Source organism: Numida meleagris, chromosome 2 (genome assembly GCF_002078875.1).
Source record: "Numida meleagris isolate 19003 breed g44 Domestic line chromosome 2, NumMel1.0, whole genome shotgun sequence".
Lineage (NCBI taxonomy): Eukaryota > Metazoa > Chordata > Aves > Galliformes > Numididae > Numida > Numida meleagris.
The window spans coordinates 66,154,641-66,174,494 of record NC_034410.1 but is presented as its reverse complement, the minus strand read 5'-3'; the positions used below and the strand labels follow the sequence as shown (position 1 = coordinate 66,174,494).

General features: G+C 35.3%; 1 protein-coding gene across 5 annotated transcripts in view; it reads left to right on the top strand.

Annotated features, from left to right (window-relative positions):
• KIAA1468 (KIAA1468 ortholog) overlaps positions 1–19,854 on the top strand; it is a 73,679-nt gene that overhangs the window by 40,359 nt on the left and 13,466 nt on the right. For all 5 annotated transcript variants that reach the window (XR_002436094.1, XM_021389080.1, XM_021389081.1 and 2 more), the window contains 11 exons: positions 3,618–3,708; positions 7,501–7,572; positions 8,389–8,529; positions 9,185–9,349; positions 9,797–9,944; positions 12,053–12,209; positions 12,763–12,886; positions 13,866–13,914; positions 14,257–14,336; positions 15,223–15,329; positions 15,942–16,041. Coding sequence is in view for 4 of the 5 variants with exons in the window: in XM_021389080.1 (XP_021244755.1) it covers positions 3,618–3,708; positions 7,501–7,572; positions 8,389–8,529; positions 9,185–9,349; positions 9,797–9,944; positions 12,053–12,209; positions 12,763–12,886; positions 13,866–13,914; positions 14,257–14,336; positions 15,223–15,329; positions 15,942–16,041 (1,234 nt within the window). In the remaining variant the exon portion in view is untranslated. The remainder of the gene's footprint in view (positions 1–3,617; positions 3,709–7,500; positions 7,573–8,388; positions 8,530–9,184; positions 9,350–9,796; positions 9,945–12,052; positions 12,210–12,762; positions 12,887–13,865; positions 13,915–14,256; positions 14,337–15,222; positions 15,330–15,941; positions 16,042–19,854) is intronic.

The window sequence follows — 19,854 nt, the reverse complement described above, 5'->3', positions numbered from 1 at the left end:
CTTTTCCTTCAAAATTGTTCATTCTTTATTGTGAAGGTTTAAATCTAAGAATAACTTGCTTTCATCGGAAATTTGGGAAGAATGTTCTTTCATATGTTCCAGGGATTATGACAGAACATTCCATATATTCATGGCATATTTTACATACACATAAATTGTGGTTTGTTTTAATGTAGCCATAGCACCTGACTGAAGAATAAGTAACATTCCATCAAGTAAAAGAAATTTTGAATAAAACTTAGCGAATACTTTTTCAGAACTCATTTCAGTCATTTTTTTTTAATATTTAAGTTATGTATTTATGTGAAAGTATATTATTAATTCCTGCTTTTTATCTGAATAAGTTTAGGTAATGTTTTAGCAGTCTTGTGCACTATGAAAGGAGCAAAGATGTTAATTAGCTCTTAGGTTACTCAGTCACCTTTTGTCATGCTGTGCAGGCCTACATTCTACATTAAAGTAGCAGATGATATAAAGTTGACTTTTTTACTTTGTTAAATACAAGAGACTGGAACGTGGCATCACATTTATAACAATCAGCACGTTAAAATAAGCTTTCAACTTACTATAAATATTTGGGCTTGTAAAGTAAGTTAACAGTTATGTGGAAAGCTTGTGTTGTACTTGCCTCTGAGAAAGACATTTTGGTGCTTTCAGATCTAGCATTTCACCATAGTTCTGTATGCTTATTTTATTTAACAAGCCCACTTTTAACCTGAGGGCTTTGCTCATTAGTGTAGTATTTGAATTTTCTACATGCATATAAAATTCCCTTCTGAAAAGGAACAAATGTGTCTTAGTTTTACTTCTCTTTGGACAATTACATTGTTTTTGGAAGCCAGGGAGCCATGAAGAAAGCAGATTAATGTTAGCGTATTCTATGGGAAGGTTAAAACGTAGTTTGTAATGTGACCTTTTGAGAAGATCTGCAGGTAATATATGTAGAAACAGCACTCTTAATGAGGTCAATACATCATGCTTAGTGTGACTAGTACGTCTTTTCATAGGTTATACAATACCGTCATACAGAATGCTCATAACTTGATAATGTATTATGGAAAACTCTAGTCAGCAAGCTTTTAATATAGGAGTGACAAAAAACCCTGAACTGTGTATTATAAAATTGAATTGCTTACCAGTGCATACAATCACTTAATAAACTCTAGAAAGAGTTAAGAATTACTAAACTGTGTTCTGCTCTAATTCCTGCCACGTTCATTTAGTCTCATTCTTGATTTTGCTTTGCTTTCTGTACTGGTGAAGCAAAGTAGTGCTCTACTGAGTAGTACTGACTTGCTTTATGTTCCTGTTTAGCAGATTTTAAGTGTGTAGTCTAAAGAGAGCTATTTGAGGAAAGCCTTCTCAGCATCTTGTTAACTAAAGGGATCATCATGACAGTAACTAAAAAGATGCTCCTTCAGTCTAGGCTACAATTTTTGCAGCAGCTGAGTGTTAACAACCTTTGTTTCAATGACCTAGCGCTGAGAACTTTACTCCCTTTCCTTCCCATGAAGTACTAGTTGTTGTCATATGCTTCTAGAATGGTTACAGTATAATATTTAAAACATTATTTTTGAATACTTTTGTAATATCTGAAAGTTCCCAACTTTATGAGCAAGGCAAAAAAGAAAAAAGGAAGACTGACTTAATTTTGAGATTTCATTAAACATTCTTGAGAAGATTTAGTGTAAAAAAAAAATGTATTTTCTTTCCCTTTTTCTAATGCAGTAGATTTCAGATGATTGCTGTATCCTCCTATTTGCTATTAATACATTATGACAGTATGTTCTGTTGCCCATTTATGGGATTAGGTGCAGCATGTAGGTCAAGAACCAAACACAGGCACTTGAGTATCTCTTTTGTATGCCATAGAATTTGCAATTGCCACAAGCTTTTGTCTCCATGTTGCTATCACAAATCAACTTTTGATTTCTTGAGCCTTATCTAATCATTCATTTGGTTTTCCCTGAACCTTTTTACCTTGATCAAAGGTCTAGTTCTCTGTGTGTGCTAGAGAGGGGAAAAAAGATAATTAATTCTTCTGTTTGGCTTAAAGAATGCTGGAAAAAAAATCTTTTAGGTAGACTATTTCTCCTTGAAAATACTCTGAAAGTGAACATATCTCTTTTTGTTGGAATATATTATATTACTGGTTAAGAGATAACCAGCAGAATCTCTGCCTTTCAACCTTAAGGGGATACTATTAGCTGCAGTAATATTTAGGAGTTAAGACGTGATGCTAGAATGATAACGAATTAATTATAACTTTGTTTCCACAAGGTAATAATGAACAAATTCACAGTGGTATTCTAATCTTACTGTAGAGATGGTAAAATGAGTGTCTCTGGTCCACTTATTATCATTTAAAACTATTTATCTAAGTTCCGATGTAAGTAATAAAACTAGATAGGACTGGTAAATTGCATGCAAAGTTGACATTATTCCAATCCTTTTAACAGGAGAAATAACACACTCAAAAATCCTTACAAAATAAACACTCATTAAATAGAAGTCAAAATATCACAACGTAGTTTTGCAGATGCCTGTAGTTTGATCTCATTTTGCCTCAGTGGACCTATAAGCAATCATTCCCCCATCCCTTCAGACTTCTTTCCTTGAGTATTTTGCAATAAACTGGTCTTTCTTGAATCTTTCTGTATACATCCACTTTTTAGTGTAATTTTACATGCCTACAGTATAAATAGAACCTCATTTTATGTATAGCTGCCTGTGAGGAAGGTGGTTCTTCAAGCACCTTAAATGTAAATAAGATAATGGGAAGAATAATGGGAGATTTCTGACCTCACATATTTCTTACTCGGCTGCTTTCATTGATCAGTCATGTGGTCAATTTATATTTTAAGGTTTTTGGATCTTAGTAGTATATAAATATTTTGGAGCCAATATTTTTTATCTCCTAAAAATTTGTTGAAACATTAAATATATCTTTATACCTCCGATTTCCTGCAAATTGAGGAAAGTTTTCTTTTATTAATTAAAAAAAAAGCAAGAATATAAATAAAATTACTCACGTGATCATAGATATTACTGATTAATTGCATTCCTCTTTAATTATTTTCTTCCTTTAGAAGATTTCTGACAAGAGTCCAGTATTTTGGAAGAGATGACAGTAACTTGCACATTAATGTGTTGCAAAACCATTTCATAAAAGATTAAGTTACTTTGAATCGAAGATCATGAAATCCAACAGATGCTTCTAAATAGAAGCAGTAGGTAGCGTTAAGTAACTTAAAACCATTTATTGTGTGGCAAATCATAGTATTCAGAAAAAAAAGATTTAAATCAGAGATTTAGTCAAATTCTCAATCCTAGATATGAGGAAATAAGTGCTCGGAGACTCCCAAACTAGAGATTCTCAGGCTCTAGTTCATGGAGTTTGGGATCTTCCAAGTTTCTTGAAAAGACATATTAAATAGAGAACAGTGTATCAGCTTTCAATTTGAGATTTAGTCGGTGTGTATGGTGTGAGATTTTGACTCTAAATGATTACCTGTTGCCTGATGGTATCTGCTTTTCCTAACATAAAGAGTTGAGGCATCATATGTTATAGAACTTTACTTTATAAGCAAATTAAAGTTTTAAATTTATGTTTTCAGACAGATGATACTGACTGGTTGTGTGGCATTTGCCCGACATGTTGGACCAACACGTGTAGAAGCTGAGCTTTTACCACAGTGTTGGGAGCAGGTAACAGCTTATTTTGTGCTTTACGTTGGTAAATTATTTACAACTTCATAAATGTTGTTTTGTTTGTTTTAAAGGGAGGTTGTTTAAGTTCTGTTTTTCAATAAATGACTGCTCAAAGTATTTTTCTGAAAGATACTTGCATGCTCTTTGACCTCATTATATATGCATTTTTATGGCATGGAAAAGAATTCAGAAACAGAAAATCTGATAAGGTTATCTGGAGGTTATAGGTACCTGCATGTCACATACCTGCATGTGTTGTACTGAAATGCAGATATTCGTGCATTTGTCAGCAGTGTTACCCAATCTGTTTCCAAGCAGGATTGTTCATAAATTTCACGTAGTCATTTCCAGACTACTGGGATTCCATTGGCATTCAAAGATGTCATTTACTGATTCTGCATTGTAAGTGATAAGTGCAACAGTGTCCACACTTGAGCTAGCTTAAATTCTTAAACAGAAAATTAAAGATCAAAGTAGTCAGAAATAAGTCCCCTGTAGATGAATGTGAATTTTTATCTGTAAGATCAGCCTGAAGCTTACACATGAATTCCAGAATCCCAGTGACCTTTTCCGTGGGTATAATAAATTAATAGAAATAACTGAACAACCAAACTGAAAAGCTCGTTCTCTTTCATCTGAGACACAGAGAGAGACCAACATGAGTTCAGGTGAAAATCTTTATTTTCCTGCAATATAGAAGAAAAGGGAATTGATTGCCTAAAAGACGCTGAATAAATAAGCCATGACAAGAGTAGTAATGCTTGCTCTTTGATTACACGATCTTTCTGGTTTGGTACTTGTCTACTGTTTCTCCACATGCATAACTTGGCCCTTTCTGTTTTGCAATGAAGTCCAATCTTTAATAGCCTTAATACTTTCTGAGTGTACAAGTTACATATTAAATGCATAATTTGTGTGACATTTGTGTAATTAGATGCATTATATGTATGACTGATATATATATTGATTAAAGAAAAGACCTACAGCAACTGAACGTAAACCACATTTTGTTTTCTTAGTCCTCTTGAAATTTAAAGAGAGTTTAAAGGAACTAATCTCACTTCAGTAAGAGCACATCTTCATTATAACATTTTCATGATAATTGCTGATGCACAGGAGAAACCAGTCCAACTTGTATCAGTGCCACCTATCAAGCTGCCAAGCCACATGACATCATGGTTTTACTTAATGCAGTTTGCCAATCTTTGTTTGCAGTACTGAAACCAGGTCAGCATTTTCTTTAGCAAAATACCAGCTGAATCTCATTGCCACATAACTAAGTTTGCAGGAAGTAGTTTTCTGCCTTCTTTCAGGGATGTCTTAATCATGAAGGGGTTAGTATAGTTGGACCCCAATCAAAATCTACTTACAGATGTAAAGGACTGGGGCATCAGAAAATTTAACATTTTTATCTACACATTCTGGAGCTCAGAGTAATCAGGCTAGTCTTTGCCATTTTTTTTTACCTGCTCATCAGAGCTCTACATGTACAATTTGCTGTCTTATTCATCTGAGTGTAGAGTGTGGATGCTAAAGGTTTCTTAAGAGCTAGTAACCAATTAATTGGCATCCAAAACATGTAATACTACCAAATAAAAACAAAGGAAAAGAAATTTACCATTATGCTTACATTCTCATCGGCTAATAATTTTCCCTGAATGACAAGCCTTATAGAAATTTGAGTCTTTCTTTCCTTTCTCTTTCCAGTATGTCAGTATGTCTTCGCAGTAAGAATGTAAGCCCTGAATTTGTCCCTGTGCATGGGAGTTATTTCTGCCCAGGTGCAACACTTTGTTACACATCTTCATTACTGCCCTCAGAATCAACCTTTGGTGCACATCATCGGGCACTGGCCCACTCCTCTGTCTTGTCCTTCTTGAAGATAGCAGTCATGTCTGATTTCTTGTCCTTGGGAGCCTCCCATATTGCCACAACTCTTTCAATTATCATCCCACCAAGGCTCAATATACTCATGCACGTCCAATTTGTTTAAATGTTTCCTAACCTGATCATTCTCTACCAAGGATAAGTCTTCCTTGCTCCAAACTTCCCCTTGGGTTTTAGGAACCTGAGATTGCTGAAGACAAGTCTCCTCAGTAAAGTCCCAGACAAAGAAGGCAATGACTACCTTGTTTTTTTTTTTTCCCTTGATAAGATAGCTGACTCTGCACAGCAAGAGAAAAAGTAGTTGTCTCACCTGTTGCATATCCTATTTTATCTGACATGATCCAACCATTACCTTTTTGTTGTCTTTTTTTCTCTTTTTTTTAATTAACAAAGTATATTGAAATATATCACACATGTTTTACTATGCAACCATTTTGGAAATCAGCCTTAGTGGTCAGTGAGAGAAGAGTGCTAATGGTTGCAGAGTCACATCTTTGAAACATGACATCTTTAGTCTAGGTTTAGAAACAGAACATCAAAAGAATGAAAATACTTTTTGGCTTAGTACCTGTGTCCTCTTTTGACCCTTACTGCTCAGCAAGACCTGGGCAGTTGTGCTACAATGGTTGGCTCAGATCACTAGAGGGCACTCATGCAATTCTTACATGAACAGCGCTCCTGAAAGGCTACACAACGTGAAAAATTTCAGGATATGCCAGTTCATAAATTCCTCATGTTCTTTGGAGTATATGTTTTCTGTCCTTTCAGCAGCCCATATCATAGAATTATAGAATCATAAAATGGCTTGGGTTGGAAGGGACCTCAAGGATCGTCAAGCTCCAACCCCCTGCCACAGGCAGGGCCACCAGCCTCCAGATCTAATACTAGACCAGGCTGCCCAGGGCCAGGGCCCCATCCAACCTGGCCGTGAACACCTCCAGGGACGGGGCATCCACAACCTCCCTGGGCAGCCTGTTCTAGCAACTCACCACTCTCTTGGTAAAGAACTTCCCCCTGATATCCAACCTAAATCTTCCCTCCTTCAACTTAAAACCATTTCCCCTTGTCCTGCCATTATCTACCCTTGTAAAGGGTTGACTCCCCTCCTGTTTGTAGGCTCCCTTTAGGTACTGGAAGGCTGCAATGAGGTCACCCCACAGCATTCTCTTCTCCAGGCTGAACAAGCCCAGCTCCCTCAGCCTGTCTTCGCAGGGCAAGTGCTCCAGCCCCTCTTAGTGGCCCTCCTCTGGACCCTCTCTAACTGTCCCTGTCTTTCTTGTACTGGGGGCCCCAGACCTGGACGCAGTACTCCAGATGGGACATCACAAGGGCAGAGTAGAGGGGAACATTCACCTCCCTGTCCCTGCTGGCCACCCCCCTTCTGATGGAGCCCAGGATACCATTTGCCTTCCGAGCTGCGAGAGCACACTGCTGGCTCATTTTAAGTTTTTCATCCACTAGGACCCCCAGGTCCTTCTCTGCAGGGCTACTCTCCAGGTTTGCTCCTCCCAGTCTGTATATATGCCTGGGATTCCTCCGGCCCAAGTATGAAACCTTGCACTTTGCTGTGTTGAACCTCATTAGATTCACCCAGGCCTACCTTTCATGTCTGTTGGTGCTGCTCACCACCCTTACTTTTACTTTATATACATACACGCTTCCCAGAATATTCTCTTATTGTAAGCTCTGATTTACAGGACAACTAGAGAAGGCTGTGTCCGGCTTGTCTTTATGCCTCAGTATAAGAATTTGAGGTTGCTTCATACCCATATGCAACTTGTACAGGAGCAGCTAATGTTTGTCTAAGAGGTGCACGCATATCCTTCTATTGTAGTTCATACTAACCACATTTTGAATAGTGGTCGCTGCAAAGCAAATAGCCATTCTCTTTTTCTTCACCAGATCAACCACAAATACCCAGAGAGACGGCTACTGGTAGCAGAATCTTGTGGAGCACTAGCACCTTACCTTCCAGTAAGTATAAGTACTGACCCTTTATACTTTTAGTGAAACCAGGGTTAAAATCTGTTGCATAACTTAAATATTCATTGGCTTTTTAAAATAAGGTGAATCTTATACATAGGCAGTAACATTATGTTCTACTTTATATCACGCGTATGAAATTCAATAAAGAGGAAGTGAATTATAACAAAGGAAGGCAGGTTAGTCTGGCTATAAAATGTCTTAGTGACCAGTGTGGCTTGAGTAAATTTTCTTAGTTTCAGTAAAAATGAAATAAAGGTAGTTAGGGTCAACCAAGGAAATCACCACTGAAAAAATAATTGGCATGCAGTAACAGAGTTCTTCTGACACTGGGAAATATTTAAAGTAAAGAGTGCTGCTAGTCAAAAGCAGCAGCAGTGTTTAGTCAGTGGCAAACTAGAATCTGAAGCTTCAGAGGAAGATGAAAATAAACAAAATTAAAAGCACACTGCTCAAATTTAGCAATGGAGTGCTTAAAGATTCTTTTTTAAGTAATAATGCCGTGTCTGGGCGAATAGTAGCGTTTTGCTGTTAGTTACTTTTGATATATGCTTCCATGTTAGTTAAAAGACACCAGTTCTTTCCTTAGTAGAACAAAAGACTCTAATGATGCAACCAACACTGTATTTTCATTCATCTATTATTGTCGCAGCTGAATGCGTATTTTTCATTAGGAGATTCATGGCTGTTGAAAGGGATTGTTGTTTGTAAGCACTAATAGAAATGCAAATCATTTATAAAAATTGATACAAACCAGCATATCTTGTTTCATTGGATTTAACAAGTATTTTTCTTCTTTACACACAGAAAGAAATTCGTAGTTCATTAGTACTTTCCATGCTGCAACAAATGCTAATGGAAGATAAGGCAGATCTCGTACGAGAAGCTGTGATCAAAAGCCTTGGCATCATTATGGGATATATTGATGATCCAGACAAATATCAACAGGTACAATTTGAGTCGGATTCTGTATGTATGGAATGTGTTTTATATTTACTTGACGAATAGGAGGGTACATTGTTTTACATGTTTACATTAAAAACTTGAATACTTGAAATGTTGATGGTTTTCTATTAATATTGTTTTTTATTGTGTCACTAAGACTGAAAAGAAAGCGTATACTTTCAAATACCATTGGAACCTCAGATGTGAGCCTCACATAGAGGTTTCTTTAATAATTTGTAATTCATTTTCAAGTATATTCCACTTCATTGCCCACCTGCCACTATTAGCGAGTTTGATGTCATCACTTGCTAACAGGTTCATCTACTACAGTAAAGCTTACTTGCAGTTCTTCTTAATTTTGGCTAATGGTATTTCAGGTTCATGAGTGTGAAGAATTTCTCTGTTTAAGTTTTTTGAAAGTGGAATGGTAAGAACATGTTTGTATTAATTCTGATAACGGTAGAGAAATGCTTGCAGGATCATGGAACCATTGACTGTTAAACTTCATGGATGAGGTAAGAATATATGTTGAGAGGCCCTCCGTGTACTACTTTGGTTTACTTTTTTTATTGTAAAAGCCTAGTCTGTGTATGCTTTGTGCAGTAATCTTTAGAATAAATAGTAGGAAAAGCAATTAATTTTCTACTCATTTTTCCAGGGATTTGAACTGCTACTTTCAGCTCTAGGAGACCCTTCAGAACGTGTAGTTAGTGCAACACATCAAGTATTTTTGCCTGCTTATGCTGCCTGGACAACAGAACTGGGAAACTTACAGTTCCATCTTATACCTACACTGCTTAGTAAAATTGAAAAACTGCTCAGGGTATGTGTTTAGCTGCTTCTACATTGGAGACTTCTCTTTGTAGCTTTATTATGTGTAAGTTCTATGAGGGAGAAATTTCCTGGAGATTTTTTTTTTCTTGTAACTGTATCTCTTACAATTTAACCAAGATGCTTATTTTCACAATACAGTTCACTCATTCAGTTTTTAGATGCATTGATCCTTGAGGCTAAGGAATCCTGTTTCCAAAATGTGTTTGAAATTGTTCTTTCAGAGTATCAGTATGTTCAGTAATGTGACTCACTTAATGCCAAAGATTATATTGCTGACTTCTTTTGAGAAGTGCCTTAAGGATGACGAGAGTGTTTGGATTGTAATGCAAAGTATGCTAGTGGTCAGGATAAATGACCGTACAACTAGCGCTTCTAGGTAGTTCATCACAAATGTCTCCAAACTGAAAACTTTAACTAAATGTCCTGTTTGTTTCAGGAAGGAGAACATGGTTTGGATGAACATAAGCTCCACATGTATCTATCTGCTTTGCAGTCACTGATTCCATCATTGTTTGCATTGGTGCTACAGAATGCACCTTTCACAAGCAAGGCTAAACTGCAGGGAGAAGTACCCCAGATAGAAGGTAAATTAATTTCTTTTAAGTGGAATTTTTGGAAACACAAGTATAATTCAGTTACAAATCTCAAATCAGTATTAAATGGAAGGAAAGCAAAGGAAGAATTTCAGTAATAGTTCTCATTTACCTGGAACTCATTTATACCTCAGGTTACTAGATAAACATAAGTTGCAGGATTTATGTATAAGCTTTATATTTTTTTAAAAACACATCTATAAAATAATAATTTAAGTTCCTGTCCCCAGGATTCTTTTATAATACACTTTTTTTTATATTGTATATTCAGATATAGCCAGAACAAAGAAAGGAGTTCAGGGAACCTCTGTCATGTTGTGAATTTCCTTCAGTGTGACTGAGTTGATGGAGAGAATTATTTTTTTTTTTTTTAAGCTAGGTTCCAGCATAGGAAGATTTGTCATGACTTTATTTCTTCTGTTTTTTTCCTTTTTGGGAAAAAGTCTTTCTACTTCCCTTCTTCACCCCTTCTCCAATTTCATTCCCGTAAAAGAAATGTCTTACAAAAATTCTTGTCATATATGTAACTAATTACAGACATCAGGTAGTTCACACGGAAGAAATACGAAAGTCGTGAATATTTACCAAATGACTGCCAGTACAAGAAAGGAGAACTAGATTGTATCTTTTAGGATTTTTTTTGCTAAAATTTCTGTATTTATTTAGCAGCATTCTATACTGTCCATTATAGGCAAAATGTCTTCTGTGCCCAGTGGCTTATATAATCTCATGACAATCTTGCAGTAAAGCACTTTGTTGTCCTAATACACCATATAAATTGTGGAGGGGGAAAAAATGTTTACCTTCTGATTTCCTCCATATTTTTTTTTCTTAAATAATGCTTCCTTATTTCATCCTCTCCTAAACCTGAGCCACTTCACTATCACAAAATAAAATAATGTTTTTATTTCATCTCTCAATATTTCTCTGTACTTCACAAAAGAAACTTTTGAGAAAGCAAAACAGTCCTTAACTACACTTCCTAAAGGTTTTTGAAGAACTGTTTTCTACAAATAGACAATAATAGCTCAAGAAAGCTGTCTTTAGATTTGGTGAATGACTACTTTTTTATTATTATTATTTGTAAGAAGTGGAAAAAATACATTCTGGTGCAGGAACTTTGCCATCTGTTTTACATCTGTGTAATTATCTTGGCAAACAGAATGGTCTCTTAGTGAAGTTACACAATTAAATCAGGACTCCCAGCCTCTTTAGTGTTTTCTTTTATTACAAATACTTTTTAAAGATCATGTTGGTATTACCTGCTATGTACTGGTAATATTTCTGCAGGTCAAGAGTCAAAGAATGGTTAAGAACCTTACGTTTAAAAGGAAATTTGGAAAGGAGCAAGTGGTGTTATGTGCATGAATGTAAAAATGTTAGACGTGCCACAGTAAAGCTCTTCCAGCTGACCTGAGTCACGTGAAGATGAGCACTTTTTCCCTGAATTGCTAGTGTTTAAATAGGGAATTCAAAAATGTCAGCCTTCAATGTAGTCTGACAGTTGCTTCCTCAGCGTAAGTGGAGGAAACGAATCTCTTATACTTTCCATGTTCGCACTAATACGGTAGCACTATTGGAACTGCGAGCTTGTCTTGAATTCCACAGTAGGAAAGATTACATACTTGCCACTTAACGTCTTTGCTGAATAATTTTAGGTATACTTCACATAAATTGAATGTCATATAAGAAACATTGGTGTAGCAGACTTTTGACCCCAGGATATTGTAATGGTCTAGAATTTTTTGAGTTCTTGCTTTTTCTTTGTAAATTTTTCTTTTCTGTTGATCCAGATAATTGAGGAGATAGTGTAAAGTGTAGCAAAAGTCAGGAGACCTTGTTGTCTTGTCATTCAACAATAAATATACAGTGAGATCTCTGGAGTCACCCACAATCTCTGCATTTTCTCTTTTTAAAAATGAGGGTTATGTAGTCTCTTCGGAGTTGGATTTAACTCATGGATTTTTAAAAGGCAATTTGAAAACCTCACACAGAATTTACCAAAGCACTTCAGACTTCCTTAACTGTCTTTATTGACGTGGTTTCCAAGCCATTTTTATATTGTTTTGTTCATGATTGCTTATTCTCTGCTGTTGCAGTCACTAGATTTCCCCGACCTGCATCACCTCTTCAGGATGTGGCTATCATCATCGGAAGCCGTGAACAATTGGCAGTACTGTTGCAGCTTTACAACCATCAGCTAGAACATGAGGGGACCACAGGCTGGGAGACTTTGCTATGGGTAGTCAATCAACTGTGAGTTAATTTGTACCTTATGGTTCCTAAAAGTTATCAAAACTAATAGTTCCTAATAAATTGTTACGGTTAGCAGTGTTTGAACTTCATAGTTTTAAGTATGATTGTGTTTAAGAATTACTCAATTTTAAAAAGAAGATGATTGGGTTTTTTTTATAGCTTTTCTTAAATATCATTGTGAATTGACTATTGATTTTATTCAGAAGATATCGTCTAGGTAATGGAATGTATAAGCAATTGCTCACTACAGGGAAATTTTTTTCAGCTTTGCCCTAATATAGTCAATTCTCTGTTGAAAGGAAGATTCTTGTATTCTCATTATTTCATTAGATATGCTCTTCCTCAGTAACAGATATTTGAAAATGTCAGACTTTCCTTGCATTTAAACCTTGCTTTCTTCAAAGTTTAGGAATTGTACAGAACATTTAGATAATTTTATTAGTAGTTTATATACATACTTATTAGCATATACAGTAAATCTGTACTAATATAACTGGGGAGAAACAAAAGATCAGTGTAGTGTCTAATATCTTTCTTCTTTGCCAATTTCCAGGTTGCCACAGCTTATAGAAATAGTTGGCAAAATCAATGTAGCATCAACTGCATGCGTCCATGAGTTCTCCAGATTTTTCTGGAGACTTTGTAGGACATTTGGGAAAATTTTTACAAACACTAAGGTAAGGTAGTACCTTAAATGTTATTTTGCCAACACAGTATATGGATAATAAATACATATTACTCGTATTTTATTGTATATTTGAGTGTTCATGTTTTATGTGACATTTGTATTTATGCGCCATACTGATGCTTTTCCATAAGTATTGTTAAATCTGATATTTTAAACTTGAATTTGCACCATTTTGTATTGTGTTGAGAAAAATGGCCTTCTCATTTTACTCAATATACGGTGTTTTTTTTAACTATATTCATCATATTTGCTTTGTGAGTGGCATAAGGAGTGGGAGAGATCATTCTAATTCTAGTGATTTCACAATTTTCTTCAGAACAGCATTCTGTCCATTGTTTGTACTCTACCCTGCGCTTCAGTGGTAATTTTAAAATGAATATTCCCTGCCAAAAAAGATTTGCACAGGTTATACCTAAATATTTTTAGCAAGGACGTATGTCATTTTTTTCTCAATAAGATAATTTTTGAATATTCATTAAGAATATTTTAAAGAGAAATGCTAACATACTCCAGTATTATCTAAAGATAAAATTAAACAAGCTTAGCATTCTGTGTTAACCTACTACATGCTGCTTCGACAGAGACTAAAACCTTGTATTTTGAAAGAGAGCCCTCACTGACAGCAAAGACATGAACCAAACTAAGTACATTACTGATGACTGATTTTACATATAGCATGATAGAACCATAAATCCTAAGGCCCAACTAAGCAAACTGACAAAAGGCTTCAACTGTTACCATTAGGAGTGCTAAATGCTGTTACATCAGTGATAGCTGCTGATGAGTGGGTACTCATTAGAAATTTTTGTTCTCTGTCATACTTTGAATTTTGGTAGAACAGCTGCACTTCTTAAAGGTTCTGTATTTTTCTTTCTGTATCTTCAAAATGTCTTCTGTCTTAATTTTTTGTAAGCGAATTGATACTAGCAATAAGCTGTCTCATGTGGGTTTCATAATCCTTTATGTAGGTAAAACCACAGTTCCAGGAAATACTAAGACTGTCTGAGGAAAACATAGGTGAGTAATACTTTATTCACATGAATAAAATTGATCTTAACAGGAGCTGGAAAAAAATGTTATTCTCCTGTTCAAATAACGTTTTCAGATCACAGTTCTCAAATTTGTCATTTTTCTGAAATGCTGAAAATTTAATCTTAATGAATGGTACACTCTTAAGTTGTACATTGTGTATGTGCGTAAATTACGAATAAACTCTTAAATCCAAGTATTAGTTGAGCATTATTTTAGAGTGTGTACGTATGCCTATGTATATATATTCTTTACATAAATGTATATGCATACATATTTTACTTTATATATGTACATATGAAAAATAAATTCTTTAATGTGTTTTATTAGATTCCACAGCAGGTAACGGAGTGCTAACAAAAGCTACAGTTCCCATCTATGCAACAGGAGTCCTTACGTGTTATATTCAGGTAGGTTTGTTTTTCTGTTTCTGTGTTAGATTTTACATATTATTCTATCAAAACAAAACAAAAAAAAAATCCACCACCTTAATGTTCTCTTTGTAAACTGCTTGTGCTCTCATGCGTTGAAGATAAGTAGGTAAGTTGGCAGCCCTAAACCTATTTAAAAACTAAATTTCCTAAGAACTACATTTACTACTACATTTAGGTGATAGCCATCCGTGTTAAAAGATAGTGAATTCAGTAAATCTTAAAATGACATCAGGCATTGTCAGCACTGCTAATTCTCAGATCTTGACAGCTGCCCTGTGCCTCTATCCAAAATATTAATTATGTTCAATAAATGGGCTCTCGGCCATTTAGCTGTGGCCCTTGCAAGCAAGCCATAACTTTGCAACAATCTCTGAAATAAACAAGCAGATAAATTGCTATTTTGGGCGCGGTTGGAGTCTTAAAATTTTAGTGCTATTTAGGACTAAAATAAACACCCTGTAAATAACACTACCTAATCGTCCAGTAACTAGCAGTTATAAACTGGCATACACATGACTTACAAAGGAAACTAAACCCTTCATCATCTCACAGATGGACTTGCATTCCTCACAGTGGACTGTAAGCAATCGTTAACTGTCGGGAGCCGTGAAAATGGGTTTTAAGTTTATTTAGTAAACACATTTGGGGAATTTTGAGCATATAAGTTTGTGCTTAGCTGATGAAATACACAAATAGTCTTGTGTTTCCTTTTAAATGTTCTTGTTCTAAAAGCATATTTTGGAAATTCTATGAAAATTGAGTGCTAAATCTAATCTGCTCTCTCTTGCAGTTTGTCTTTTTCATAGCTGTACGTTGTCAAACCGTAACAATTCTACTATGTTTAATGTTGTATTTCTTTTAGGAAGAAGACCGCAAACTGTTAGTTGGATTCTTGGAAGATGTCATGACCATGCTTTCCCTATCTCATGCTCCTCTTGATAGCCTGAAAGCTTCCTTTGTGGAACTGGGGTAAGGAAACTTGGCGTTGACTAAATCTGAATGCATTAGAAGCTTTTATTAAAACGTCTTAATCTGGCTGTAATCTTATTAGCTGTGCTGCCTGAGGGGAATAATGAGTAGGCTTATGTTTTTCCTTGGTGTTTCACAAAATTTAAACTAATAATCTCCCAAATGAAAAATGCAGTGTTTAAAAAGAAACAACCTTTCAAGTGTAAAAAAAGGAAAACCAAGAAAAATTCACACATGGAAGAAAAAATAAATACAAAAAAAAAAACCCTCACTAAGGATAAAAATAGAAATTGATTTAGTATTTCTCATATTCTTACTGTACATTCTTATATGTATTTTCATTCAGTTCAGTATTGTAATATTTTGAAATTTATATTCTGAAGAACTTTTAAAATCAACTTCAAAATGCAACCTGTTTTCTAGACAGCAGCATTTTCCATGGCCTTTGGAAATGGAATACACATTATATATCTTTCATAAAGGATAAAAATTGGAGTTTTAGATTTGTTGAGACAGCTTTTTGTAGGCAAAAGATCCACAAAGGTTTGGGAGAATTTATTTTCTTTTTTCTTTTTTTTTTTCTTTCTTGATTGCCCAACTGTTTTCTTTTAGTGCAAACCCAGCTTATCATGAGTTGCTGTTAACTGTCTTATGGTATGGAGTTGTCCATACTTCAGCTCTTGTTCGATGCACAGCAGCTAGAATGTTTGAGGTAAGTGATATCCAAACTTTTTTCGAGTACTTTTCTGAAACAGCAGTATATTTTTAAAAACTGATTCAGATGAAATTGATACATTCTCAAAAATTATGCATGGCTTAAATAAGTTGCATACTGTGTGATGGAGCAGAAGTTGTGCAGTTGTTTCTCTGTCTGTTCTGTGTTCACTAGCACATCTCATTATGTAATTTGTCATTAGCCACTTGCAGGATGTTTCTATAGTGATTGTGTATGTGTTCTTTGATCTACTACTGACTTGATTGTTGCATTGATTATTGCATGCTGAAAAACATTTTCCGATGAAAATGAATTTCTTGGCAAAGTTATGTTCAAACCAGAAGAAAATATATCTTCAAATGTGTTTACATTTTGCTGTAGGTAAATATAAGCAAGTGTCTCTCTGTGAGTCTTAACGTTTGTTTTTGTTTTTTACAAGTTATTGATTTTCAGTACCTTTTCCAGTATACAAATAGTGCACCTGTAAATCCAACAAGTTTCCACTGACACCAAATGGAGTGATAAAAATGTAAATTTTTACAAAAAATAAAGAATTGGTAAAACATAGGATTTCTTAATTGACCACAATGCAACAACTTCCTCTTTTTATTTTGAACAAACTTAAATAAGAGAGGTTGTTAAGTTTAACTAGTAAGTTTATTTCCACACCGTGCCCCTGTTCATCAAGTGTTAGTAAGAAAAGGCACACCAAAAGATAAGGGCATATTCCACTTGCTGAACAAAGAGTATCTTTTTTTATTTCATGTTTTTGAGAGTAACTTTTCATAATCAAATTCCATTTTCTTTTATTTTCTTCACAGTTCTGTTAAGCTTGACTCACTGATTAGCTTTGCTGATGACCTCTAGGTAAATCTGCCATGTTGTATCCATTTCTGAAAACAAATCTCAAGTGTGTGCCTTGAGGAAAAATGTACTTAACGTTACCATTAGTTTTCTCTACTGCAACTCTACAAGGCATTGCAGATAAGCACTAAGCGATGATTTTAAGACACACTCTGTGACTTCCCTTGAAAGTGTTCAACTTTGTCTTTTTTTTTCTCTTGTAAAAAGGAGATGGTAATTTTGGTCACCCATAAAACATTTCTTAGTTTGTTCAAAATCTAACAAGCACATGGCTAATATTTCATATTGGTACAAATGCTGTTTCCTTTTTTGTATAATCATTAACACAGCATGTAAAAAAAAAAACAAAAAAACAAAAAAAAAAAACCACCAAACTTCTGCTAATACAGGCTGTTTTCTTGGATGCAGTTTCTTTTCTACTCCAACTGCAAATTGATTATTTTTGGGTAGTTCTGCATGCTACTTGCTTGCTCCCTAATATATTTCAGTTTTTACTGGTGCGTAGGCAACTTCACTGAAGATACTTTTCTCACTTGAAAATTGACTTTTGTTATGTTGCCACTTCGTAGCTGCTTCGTAGTCTACACATTTATACATGACAGTATGTGAATTTTGGAAGACAAGTATAGAAAGAGATGGTAATGGTTCATTTTATTTTGGGGGATTCCTTCATGCAAGAATTTTTTGACGTCTCAGAGATCGCCCACTGGCAAAGCACAGCAGTTCTCTTGTAAGATAGACGACAATGATTAGATAATAAGGTAGAAGAGTGTGTCATGAGCTGAACAGCTATATGTGTACTGCAAAGTTTTAGACCAGTACAGTGATCTGCAGCAGCTCAGAGTCTGCTGTGATTTAGGCCTGCCAAGTCATGTTACCAAATCCTCACAGCCTATTCTGGACTAGAAGAACACAAGTGATTTATAGCCAATGTATTTCTGCTTGCCCTTGGGGACAGGAAGCTCTGTGCTATGGTTTTTAAGGTGTGGTATATATAATGTAATGAACATGCATTCCTTGGTAAGAATCAAAAGAGGACAAAACTTCGTGTTGTCTGTCTCACTGTAGCCTTAAATGTTGCAGCGTTGCTTTGCCCATCCAGCTGTTTCCTTTGTGCCTGTGCATTAATGTTTTCTGTCAGTAGTTTCACGTTTGAATGTTGATGCAAACAGATTTGACTGCTGCTGGTTTGAACAATGAAGCATGTAGCTGCGTTACAAACATTGTTGGTCTGTTCAAGCTTAGGAACTCGTTTCTTCAGAATGACTCTTATATTATGATACCTGTTTTATTTTCTTTAAGACAGAATGATGATAATTTACCATGATTAGAAGTGCAGCAGCCCACATAGTCGTGGAGCTGAGATCATTCTAAAATATTTGCTAATTACACAATTCCCGAGAATTTTTATTCAAGCCTTCGGACTTTTCTCAAAAGAAAGATTGGTAAAGAAAACTCATGTCCCTATTTGGCCCTAATTAAAAACAGTAAGCATTGTCTAGTTTAGTTAGTGGGAAAGCTGTACAAGAGTAAGGTTGTCATAGCTGAACAGTGTGCTATGATCTTAGCATCAATTTGAAGAGTATCCCTTAAGGTGAATACATCAACACTTCTCAAGTTGCTGTCATTGTAAATAATCATGGAATGTATTAATATTAAAATGTAGTAGAGTAACTGACATTGCTAGTACTTTGTGAGTTATGAATGTAGGAAGTTGCAGCTTTCTACTTCTGGGTATTTTGCAGCAGTAATGCTTACACAGCTTAACAATTCTCTCCCCGTGCTTCCTTGTCCAGTTATTGCCAGTAAGACCACAATATGTTCACAGCACTTGTGTACGTATGCACACACATGCACACTCAAATATTGCTTTGTAGAAATCACTGCTTTGTATAGAAAGTCTTCTGGAAGTTGGGTTCTTTACAGTCTTTCATAATGTTTATGTTTTAAATTCAATCAGTAAAACTGGAATGCTCAAACAAATAGCATAATGTAAAACTCTAGTTAGAGGATATAAATACTGCCTGGTTTTAGACTGCATGATACAGTACCAAATGCTGCTTTCCCTATGCCATATCTGGATCTTGCATGTTCTCATGACGCTTCTGGAGAATAAGCAAAGAATCTATTCGGTGTTCATGATGGAATATGAGTTATTAGAATATAGCTAAATAATGAGAAGATATTTCAAATTTCTCTCAGAAGTCACTAACAAACCATTTATGCATGTCCCTTGAAACAGCAAGTATATGCAGACTTTCTTACATGAGATAGAAGATAAAAGTACCAAGGCTTTCCTTTTCTTACTAATGCAGATTTTAAAAAAGAAGAAAAAACCAACCACCTACAACTGTTTTGCTGAAGTAGAAAGTTTAGAATTTGCCACTTGTTAAAAATTAAGTTTATATTGTATGCAGAAAACATGTGAAGGGTATCTGTTTCACGTGTAGTTACACATACGTAAACATGTGAGCAGTTCAGTTCTAAATGTAAACAATTTCCACATATTTATGGGTAATGACATAAATTTCAATGTGATCTCAGTTTTTAATATGATGGATAAGTCAAGTATTATCCCATTTTCTACCTGCATAGACCAGCAATTGTAACTTGAGTTGTTACATATGTAGACTGCTTGGATGGCCGTTAAATCTAAAATGGTTCATAATGACTTTGAGGAAAGCTTAGTGGCCTCTGGGGAGGTGCTGTTTGTCACCTTGTGAAAAGTCTGAAAGATGTCACTCAGTGCTGGAAAACCACACATATTTCACCTGACTAAAGAAATCTTACTTTCTGTGTGACAGTCTTCACATACAATATTATGCGCCATTCCATGGAGGTAGAGCACAATTTAGACTAGACTGTCAAACTCTAATTGGCATCATTTTAGTATTTTAACAAGCTTGAATTATACCACATAAATTACTTCCTAACTTTCTAGAGTTT